Source organism: Amphibalanus amphitrite, unplaced genomic scaffold, assembly GCF_019059575.1.
Source record: "Amphibalanus amphitrite isolate SeventyFive unplaced genomic scaffold, NRLGWU_Aamphi_draft 000214F_arrow, whole genome shotgun sequence".
Taxonomy (NCBI): Eukaryota; Metazoa; Arthropoda; class Thecostraca; order Balanomorpha; family Balanidae; genus Amphibalanus; species Amphibalanus amphitrite.
The window spans coordinates 660,763-671,038 of NW_024881709.1; the positions used below are offsets into that span (position 1 = coordinate 660,763).

The 10,276-nt window shown below is 52.6% G+C and overlaps 1 protein-coding gene across 2 annotated transcripts; it reads right to left on the reverse strand.

The window, feature by feature from the left end:
* Positions 1 to 102: 102 nt before the first annotated feature.
* On the reverse strand, positions 103 to 10,057 carry LOC122385316. Of its 2 annotated transcripts, none has more exons than XM_043373500.1 (18): positions 9,971 to 10,057; positions 8,990 to 9,161; positions 8,574 to 8,713; positions 8,112 to 8,222; positions 7,479 to 7,604; positions 7,072 to 7,098; positions 6,713 to 6,811; positions 6,162 to 6,285; positions 5,671 to 5,780; positions 5,197 to 5,304; positions 4,698 to 4,820; positions 4,185 to 4,325; positions 3,716 to 3,838; positions 3,019 to 3,162; positions 2,376 to 2,498; positions 1,495 to 1,632; positions 885 to 1,097; positions 103 to 502 (listed from the first exon to the last, which is right to left on the reverse strand). In XM_043373500.1, the coding sequence occupies exons 1-18, from the start codon at positions 10,029 to 10,031 to the stop codon at positions 393 to 395; spliced, it is 2,193 nt and encodes a 730-aa protein (XP_043229435.1). In that variant the 5' UTR covers positions 10,032 to 10,057; the 3' UTR covers positions 103 to 392. The 2 variants fall into 2 exon arrangements, with proteins under 2 accessions (XP_043229435.1, XP_043229434.1); XM_043373499.1 differs by having other exon boundaries at positions 6,713 to 6,844.
* Between the last annotated feature and the right edge of the window lie 219 nt (positions 10,058 to 10,276).

A 10,276-nucleotide genomic window follows, 5' to 3' on the forward strand; every position in this document is an offset into this window, starting at 1 on the left:
ACACATGTTATCTCCTTTTCAGACATAGTTGTCTTAAATAGTGTCCAACTTCGAACACGGTGAATGAAACTATAAAATATGCGAAGTTTATACACAAGTTTATAACCATACATGTATGTTATATAAACTTTATCAACACGGTTGACGCCGTACATGACACGGACATGAAGTGACAAACTCGAAAAAGCATAAAGAAAGCATGTTGAAAGATATATTTGTATTTGAATTGGACATCGTTTAGCCGTTGGATAGCCATGTTCTATCCACCATCCACAGCTTCTTACTCTTTGGCCGCTTCCCGGTCCTGCCCTCCCTGCACTTTCCATGCTTCCTGTACGCAGATGTGCTCATTCTTGTCCGAATTGTGTCGACTCCTCTCCGCGGCCCGGCCATCAGAGTGTCACAGTGCGCACCTCGGTGGCCCGGTTCCACTCCTGCACCTGGTCAGTGCCGTTTGTCCTCTCCACCGAGAGCACCTCGCGGTCCCGCGAGCTCCGCACTCCTGCCGGCCCGACGGCGGGTCAGTGTCAGTGTCGTCATTCAGTCCAATGTCACGGAGACATGGCTTCGAACACGAAGGGAGCTTCGAGAAAATATAGGCACGACTGAGGGGCTCGTACGTAAATGCCTCATCGAGGGTGTGAAAGAAGTTCAGCCGTGCAAAGGCAAACACGATTACGCTAGGTCAGCGGTCATTACGTCAGGCCAGAGGTCACCTGAACGTAATCGGCACGGCAGAGTTGTTTTGACGCTCAAGCGTAGTTTGAGCAAAAAGCAAGCAAACAAACTAACAAACAACAAACAAACAGACCAGCACACAGTCACACTGACTGGATGGACGGACTGGACGGACTGGACGTACAGATTGGTGCTCAGCCGCTCACCGATTCCAGTGGTGTTTAGGGTGCTGGCGGTAACCGTGGAGCCGATGCCGCGGCGCGCAGTGTCCACCGTCTGTGCCTGGCGCACGTCCTGCGCCGTCACGGAGATGAGCGGCAGCGCGCCGCCGGGCGCCACCCGGGAGCGCGTCGTCACGTCCTCCGTCACGGTCTCGATGTGGTCCGTGGTCTGATTCTGGCGGTCCGAACGGGTACTCTCTGCGGTGGGGTGATGGGTCCGTGTCACGGAACGGTGTACTAGTGGTTGTGGTTGGAGGTCAAAACGCTCAAAAAGGACGATAAGTTAAAATGCCCGGTGGGTTGCCTGAAGAGTGAATAGCACCGGAGACTGTAAAAAACGAGCTGTGAAATAACTATCGCAGACTCCAAAAGTATATGGCAGAGTGTGGCAAAGAATAGTGTGTTACTGGGACCGTGTTACATTACATATGCGTACTAAACCGACACGATTAAAATTTAGGTCAATGCCACACAACCATCGGGGCACCACATAAGATCACCAATCAATCGCATAGTTTCGCACTTCTGAACGCCACCAGGGCAGATATTTCACACTACACCGAGGTCCGGCGCACCACGCTGGGCCGACACTGACCTGTGAGATCGGAGGTGGTGTTGCACCTGGCGCAGGCGGTCACCGTGCGGGAGGCGCCGCCGGAGCGCTCGCCGTCCACCCTGGCCCGGTCCACCACCGAGCCGGACTTGATCTCCGTGGTGGAGAGCTCCACGCTCCCTGGAGGTGGGGCGGGGTGGCAGAGGTCGGTGAGAGGACTGGGGACGATGAGATCACTAGTGACAGCACTGGAGTTAAAGGAGTGAGCCATGGACAATGGTACTGGATACACGCTACATTGAAAGCTATATTAAAACTCCTTGGTTTACTAGGATGCAACGAGAACTAAGGCACCTTTCCGTACCCCGAGCCGTACCCCGAGCCGGTTTCCCATAAAAATATGGACGTCTGTACCATCACCGGTATCTCTTTAACTCGGTGGCCCGTATTTACTGATGCGCGGGTCGATGTCCGAACTGCCACCCTGAGGGGGAGCCAACAGTTCGGCGGCCCTTATCTCGGCTCTATAGAGGTCATGGACCGTACAAAGCTCCAAACGAGTCCCAGCGGTGACGGGAGAGACGCCGGTATGATGGCTCTGATATGGGGCACTCGTGCTACGCGCATTACACGCACCTCCCGCCATTGTTTCTAACGCAAACCACGCATCAATCGACTTTTTGAATGCTGTTCTGGCCGCTTGTAAATATGGTCGCTTTAATGTTGCGGTAAACAAAACATTTCGAAGTTATTACGCTGCGGAAGTGATGAAAAAAGTCGATTTTGATCGAAATTGGGCATATCGGTCCTCTATCTCTTCCTGAAATCCTTCAAAAAGAAAACAAAATAAATGAACCCAAGTCTGCTACTCCACTCAGCTACAAAAATTAAACGTCTGTATAACTCGCCCCATCATCACGTACCCAGCTCCCGGTCCTCGGTGGCGAAGGCGGTGTCTCGGATGTTGGAGTCGTTCCTGGCGCCGGTCCGCTCGGCCTGGGTCCTCAAAGCTGCCTCAGTGGAGGAACTGCGAGTCCGGTCACCAGCTGACAAACGTAAATAACACAGGGGTTCAGACACAGGGTTACTCACGGCTTCAACGGAGGTTTCACAGTATATGTAGTTAGGCAAAGCTGTCGTCATAGATCACACAGGGTTCAAAGGCGCAGCTGGTTACCAGCGGATTTACCCGAGATATTATACAACGAGATGTGTAGTATAATTAGGGCAGATTCGACGGAGAGCTTACATCAAAGTAACGACCAGAGCAAAACGAAAGACAAAGACCACAGTGGCAATGCTCGTCGATTATTCCGATAAACGATTATTCGCAGGTTGTGCTAAGGTTGGTATCATCATCCCATCCTCTCCCATCTGTACATCACGGTCCTCCTCCTCTCTCTCTCTCTCTCTCTCTCTCTCTCTCTCTCTCTCTCTCTCTCTCTCTCTCTCTCTCTCTCTCTCTCTCTTCTCTCTCTCTCTCTCTCTCTCTCTCTCTCTCTCTCTCTCTCTCTCTCTCTCTCTCTCTCTCTCTCTCTCTCTCTCTCTCTCTCTCGCTCCTCTCACCGGCCGTGCGCAGGTTGGTATTATCATCCGTCCTCTCCACGGTGGTCGTAAACACGCTCTCCTGGCCGATCTGGGAGATGTTCCTGTCACTGGCTGTGAGGGAGGCATTGCCGTCCTGGGGACTCCGCAGGCCAGGCAGCACTTCTGTGAAATACAGACGGGCAGAGGAATAGTCACTCACTCAGTCACCATTAAAGCGACTAGCTCAGTCAGATGCTCAGTAACGGTAGACGTAAGCGACGGTATTAAAAGTGAACCGTTGAATCTAACATTGTAAATCAAAAGACAACGCTATCGCAAGAGTATAGCTGTGCTGGCGAGTGGTGATGACTATTTTGGTGATTTGGTGATTATCCCGCCAACGACGTTTGGTGTGAATTGTATGCTGGTGTGTGGTCTGGTGTCTGACTTCCTGTGCCGGGGTCGGTCACTGGTCTGTATTCGGTATGCTAGTGTTATCTGACCTGTGCCGGGGTAGGTCACTGACCTATACCGGTATCAGGACCATACGTGGAAAATGGTAAGGAACTGTGGGTGTTCGGGTACCGCAAATCGGCCGCCCCAGCGCGGGTGACCTTGACATTCGCCGTCTGTTGCGGCCCCAAAGCCAACCCGGCGCACAGGGGCGGTAGATTTGCATTGCCACAACACCCACGGGCCACGACTCCCTACCTATGATCAGGACTCGGTCACTGACCTGCGCGCCGGTCGCCAGTGGAGGAGGCCAGTCGGCGCACCTCCAGAGAGTCCTCCCTCCGGCTGACGACCGTGTCTCGGTCCTGGTTGACGTCTCTATCCACCCGCCGAGTCCTCGTTCCGTCTGTTCGGAGGTCATGTCAAAGCTCAATGCACGCCACAGTCCTGGCAACCATAAGGCACAGGGCAGGGCACAGGACAGCGTGAAAAACTGAGATGCACGGAACATTGAGAAACAGACCCTTAGCTTTAAAAGGGTTTGAAGTTCTTGATCATTTGAAGTAACTCATTCTATTTAATTATCATTAATTCTTCTGTCACAACTCTAGTAAATACACTTCTTTCACTGGCAGAAGAACACAGCACCACTGAACATATTGAATAACAAGTCCACCGAAAAGTTGATCCTACAAAAAATCGCTTCGCTTCACACCGCTCACACCCTCTCGTCTTCGTCCCTCCCCGCTCACCCTGTTGTCCGTGTGTGAGGTTGGTGGTTAGCGCCCGCTGGTCCCGGTCACTGATCTGCTGACTCGCCGAACGGTTGGTGCGCGCAGCCTCTGTGATTGTGACGGCCGCCTCGATAGAAACCCCTCCGCGAGAGTTACCGTCTGCCGGGGGCGTCATCAGAAGCGTCATGGACGGGGGCGTCACAGAGAGGGGCGTCACAGACACGTCAATACCGTGGTGTTTCTACACAGAGACACGGGTTCGTCTGTTACCCGTCGCAAATGAGCAGTGCGAGTTATTTGAATAACGCTCACTTCTCAGCAGTGACACCGGACACGAGCGACTGAGGAATGCGCAGCAAAGCTGTAATTCAATATAGCAAACCTTTTTTTACAGTTTTGCTAGCAGTTGACATCTGTGACTTTCATACTCATCTCTCTATTAGCTCATTCTTCCCTCCCGATCTGCTCTGTCTCCTTTCCCCCACCCCTCTCTCCCTTCCCCTCGTCTCTTTCGGCGCGCGTGCCTCTCACCTGGCCCGATCTCGGAGGAGAGCCGCCGGTTCTCTCTGGCAACCTGCCTGCTCTGTCTGTCCCCCGAGACATCCGACAGCGTGCGGTTATCGACCGTTCTGATACCGGTCAGAGAGCTTTGGCCTGCACAAAGTCAGGTCAAGGTGACAGGTCAGGTCAGGTGGCGATTCAGGACAGGCCACGCTGAACTCTGAAGTCAGGTCAGGTCATTTTCAGGCTAAATCATGGAACTCCGTCAGGATACACCACTATTCGAAGTTGATTCACTTTCAATTAATGCAACTTAGTACTTAACCCAAATTTAAGTTCAGGGAGCGCCCTGGAGAAAAGTAATGAACTATCACCACAATATAACTTCAGACAAGCTGCCTCCGGAGGGCTCCAGCCCAGCGGTTTCTGAACGGTGCAGCTGTTCCCGCTTCTTCGGCATCCCCATAACGGCGGTGAGCCCTGCTGACCTCTGAGCGTTTGTAATGGGATGGATGGGTGAGGGACTGACCGATTTGCGTGTTGAGTCGCTCGGTGCGACGACCGCGGTCCACCTGACCGACCGCAAACTGAGAGCCCGTCAGACGGTTCCGCATGCTCTGGATGGAGATAGACAGCGCTGGAAACAGACACTGCAGTAGTGTCAACTGGACCACGGACCACGGAAACAATCACAACAACTGAGTCGCACGGATCATGGTGCTGAATGACACAGCGACATGCGTCAACTGTTCAAGACACAACAATGAAGTGGCCCAAATCCGTAACCAAGCGAGACAGTTTAACAAATTAGAAATTATAATAGGGCTTACTGAATAATCAGTTATCTTTTCCTTACTTTAAAGTTTAGTTCACCATGAATTTAAATGAGTCATAGTCATCTGTATACAAAGGTCTATGAAGTGTATTGCGAACAAAGTCGACCCCAGAGCCGTTTCCATTGTTATCGCCTTAGTGCAGTCCGCAGTCGCAGTGGGGCACTCACAGATAGTGTGGACGTTCATACATGTCCTGTCGGCTACGCATCCCTCGCACGTATTCAGCTGGGCACAGCGACTCTTGAAGCTGTCGCCCGCACAGCCCCACTTCCTGTAGCTGAAACAGGCGGCGCGCCGGTGAAACAGAAGTGCAGCTTAGCGAGGCACATTTGTGGCAATGGAGAGTAATATATGTCAGAAAGGGGATTGTCGAAAACTGAAGATTAGAGAAGACGGTGTACATGAACATTGTAGAAGTAACAGCAGTTAAAAAAGAGCTGAGACACATCCATTTATGCTATGTTCCGCTACTTTCCACTACTAGATATTTGCATATTATTCTCGACAAATACCATAAAAAATTATACGCACGAAAGGCAATGCCACAAAACAAGGTTCCATAAAAGAGGCTGAACTCATCCAAAACAGACTTCTGGCGTTTTCAGTGCCCAAGCTACGCAGAGTACAACGCCCTCACCCTCCATTATCAGTCACGTACGTGATTTGTACGGCGAAGCCGAGCTGCTTGGTTCGACAGCGCGTCTCACACTCTACCAGTGTGGTGACACCGACCAGGGGCTGGAGCAACTCTCCGGGGTCCAGGCGGCAGCAGAAGCCCTTCCCTGGCAGCGACACCGGGTACAGACGGTCAGAGGAACGGCTGGAGTTAGCCTGATTTTTGATACAACAGCGAGACTATGTGAAACCTACGGGTACAGCAGTCACAGTATTGATACGGGCACCGACTGTAGATTACTCGAAATTTAGCGACATACTACAATCCAGCAAACATTTCTTCACGCAGGTCCAACAAATAATGCAGAGGGTGAAACAGACTCGGCAGTCAGGAAACCGGTAGCGAGAGTAGGTATTCAAATGCATTAGCTCTCGCTTGCTGCAATCGATCACAGGGAGTGCGTGCGAGCAATTGATGCGAGCGAGATCTTGTGCATTTGTATAGGGCTTGCATGCGATTAGCTGACTACCGAAAGAGTCCGTTTCAGCCATAACAAGTAGCGCACAAACTATTCCGATGTCTGCAAAACTCACCGGCCTCGGAGGCGGTGCCGGAGCCGGCGGCGAACACGCTCATTGACGGCCGGGTGTTGGCGGCCGGCGCCGGCCGAGCGCTGGGGGTAGGCCCCCCACCTGCGGCCGCGAGCAGACGTAACATGCGGAGACCTGTACCCACCACACGGGAGTCGGATCACTGGCGACGGCCCGTGAGAGAGCGGGAGGGGGGGGGGGGCGCAAGGGGCAGAAACGAAACATGACGAAACACAAGAACGAAACAGACGTTCTTGTGAACGTCTGCGAGTGACACAGCACAATTTTGTGAAAATGAATGCATAACAACAAATCAGCGTAAGATATCATCAGCATGCAGTTTTAGCACACACAATGCTTACCGGACCCAGTCCTCAAAATGGCGTCGCCTGGCAAGTGAAATACGACTGATCAGTATGTGTTATGGTTAATTGGACTGGGATACCACCAAACTAGCGGTGAAGTGGGAGCAAAAAATTAATAATCACTTTGCGCATTTGTCGCTAAGATAGTTCGACACATAAGAATTGAGCGTGCAACAAGATAGCACTTTTGTAAGGTTACTTCTTAATCTTATGCATATGCCAACATGAATACAACAAAACAAATAGAGTATGACGAGCACACTGGAAAGGATGACACCGCCATTTTTACAGCTACAAACGCCATGACAGCTAAGCGTTGACTACGTAAAGACTGATCTATCAAAACCAACACCAATTGCTAGTCCCACAGCCTTATGCAGTTCAGATGGGACAGTTCATCTCACCTAAGCTGGAAAGGCTGCTGGAGCTGATGTCGACACTCCTGAACCTGTTGTCCTGCTTTTCCGTCGATGAAACGTTGAGCCGATTGCGCAGAGCCTCGGTAACATTGGTACGGATTGTTTCGCCGTCTGGGAGCGTAAGTGATGCGTCAAAACACTTGCGGCGTGAAGTGTCACTTGCCACCACTGGTCCTTTGTATTTTTTTTTTGTCAATACAAATGGTTTATGAATATTAGCTATCAGATATTACGCCACTTTTACATGCATCCAAAAGCAATGAGCGCATCCTACTATACATAAATTCCCTATTATATAATTAGTTCCGCACTTGGAATAGCTTCGGTCCCAGTTGGGCAGCGTCCTCTGTTTACATTTTTGCGTCAACTTGGTGATAAATGAAACTTGCTTTTGGCCAGGTCATGCTCTTTTCAAAACCTGAACTGACTATGACAAACATGTAAAGGGCAAAGGCATTTCTAGGTAAGCACATTTCATGCGTAGTTAAAGTAACATCTGCCTATGCAGGGGCATAGGCAATCCTTCGGCATACGCATCCTTCCTTCCACGCAGCCGCTTCCTCACACCCCTGACTCGTCCACTCCTGACTCCTGACTCTGTCGTCCCGGGTGACTCACCGCGGCCCTTTCTCAGCTCGCTGGAGTTCCTAGCACCGGTCGTGTCGGTCACGGAGCTGGAGTCAGTGCTGGTGCGACGCCTCACATCCTTCTCGACGATGAACGGCTTGGCTGCCGGGCGGCGGTAGGTCGGTAGGTCACCATATCGGACAAAGGATAGCGCTCAGTGTAAATTGTGGAGGAGGTTGAGAGGTCTGAGGTCACCGTATCGATCGGAGCACAGCAGAGACGTTATCATTGCGCGCCTTAATCCCCATATTCCGTAGAAACCATACCCTATAGAGAAGTCCTCTGCAGTTTCACCCGTCTGGGCTCGAAGAGAAGTGCTCACTGAAGAAGGCAAATTCCCCAAGAGACGCGCTTGTCTCGGACACCCTCTTAGTTGATAGACGCTCTCACCCGACCCACCCGAAAGTCCTCTCCCTGAAATGTGCGCTCATCCGAGAAATGACCGTGTCTCACCTGTGTCGAAGCGCAGGAAGCAGCTCTTGGAGTTGAGGCAGCTCGCGGTGCAGGCTGAGGAAGCTCTCTGCAGACAGGCCGGCTGAGAGATGGACGCACAGCCGAACGAGCCGGTGCCGCCGCTACCCGGGACCCCGAGCCTGCCGGAACACACGGCGTACCATGAGTCAATAAAGCGAGGCTTCCTAAACTAGTCAGCACACCCGGTACCGCAAAACGTAACGTCATGAAGGCGTATATCACCGACGCTGCTCTTCACTTTTTGGTACCGATATAAGTCAAAATGCTGTTTCAACATAGCGACGGTCGTCTGATGCTTCTTATTATATCGGAAAAGCAAACCCTTAATCGCTAACACTAATCGCTACACTTTCCCGAACACTGACTAGTGATAATCATATACGACGATTCCCTACCCCGTGTAGATGGTGAACGGCCAGCGCGTCCCCTCCTGCGAGCAGATCCTCTGGGCGCTGGAGAAGGTGGCGACGCCCGGACGGAGGAGGGTGCGCGGCACAGCACCGGCCAGCTCGCAGCACACACCGCCCGAGGGCAGCTCCGGCAGCGAGGGGACGCTGGCGGCACAGTCTGTAACCAGGCCGGCCGTCACTACTCAGTCATTTGCGGCGCTTCAACTTTACTCTGATACACGACAGTCAGTTTATCGTAATGTGATATAGGGCGGTGGCTCTTCACTCAGACGCATGTGTGTGTCTCAGTGAATGCCGTGCGCTGAACACACTGCATATGCACTCTATCCATGCGCCGGTTACGCTATGTATTATATAAGTTAACCCGAAACATGCTGTGGGAACAAAAGGTGGTTATGAAACGTCATCAACAGATTGACTCAACAAAATCACCCAAAAATACCAGTGATGACGCTTGCGTACGGGCGAAGCTCTTCAGTGGCAAAACCAAACATAGCTCAGGCATTTGGCTGTTAGGCAGCGAGAAACGTTCCACGCTGGACAATACAATAGATAGCATAACGTCGCAATAGCTGATAAATAACTTGGCGTTTAGTTTAGAGATGCTAATCTATGGAAACGCAATACACAAAGAAGTAGTGGAACATATGCACCTAGGACCTAGGACCATGATGGACCTAGGACCTAGGACCTGCGCCCTAGGTCGACAGCTTGGTCAAATATTGCGCGCAGTAGGGGGCCTGACAGGGCCAGCAGACTCAGACCCGGCAGAAACGCACTGCTGAAGGCAGAGTTGAGCATGAGGCCCAAAGCTCTGTGTCGAGTACTCAGCACCGTACCAGAGCTGCTGACTTACCATGGCCGCCCGGTGAGTCTCCCCCCGCCCCCCCCCCCCCCCACTGTCACTCCGCGCCCCCCACCGCCCTGACCTGACCTGCCGGCGGGCACGGCCGGCGTGTGACTGACCTGGCGTCAGGACGGCTGCCAGCAGCAGGACAGTCGCCGCAGCGTTCCCCCGCGGCGCCATGGTCTCCGGCGACTGGGCTGGCGGCGCCGCCGGCCGCTGCCGTCACCGCCCCCGCGCCGTGCTGACCTTTGGGCCGGCAGCAGCGTGGGACAGCCAGCAGCGGCGGAGGACGGGGACGGACGGCCGCGAGTAACACACAGGCCAGGCGGGCAAAGATACGAACGGGATCGTGCAAAGTCGATCCACTGCCTGGTTACGGCCGTGACAAACAGCCAGCTTAGCCAAGTCAACAACCCACCATGTAG

What these genes read in the sequence shown, in the direction of transcription:
- LOC122385316 (XM_043373499.1), bottom strand. Translation starts at nt 10,031, where the DNA reads ATGGCGCCGCGGGGGAACGCTGCGGCGACTGTCCTGCTGCTGGCAGCC. An exon ending in CGGCACCGCCTCCGAGGCCG is followed by an intron (nt 6,286 to 6,712) that starts GTGAGTTTTGCA and finishes TGTCGCTGCCAG; the next exon opens with GGAAGGGCTTCTGCTGCCGC. An exon ending in CACCGAGGACCGGGAGCTGG is followed by an intron (nt 1,633 to 2,375) that starts GTACGTGATGAT and finishes CCCCACCTCCAG; the next exon opens with GGAGCGTGGAGCTCTCCACC.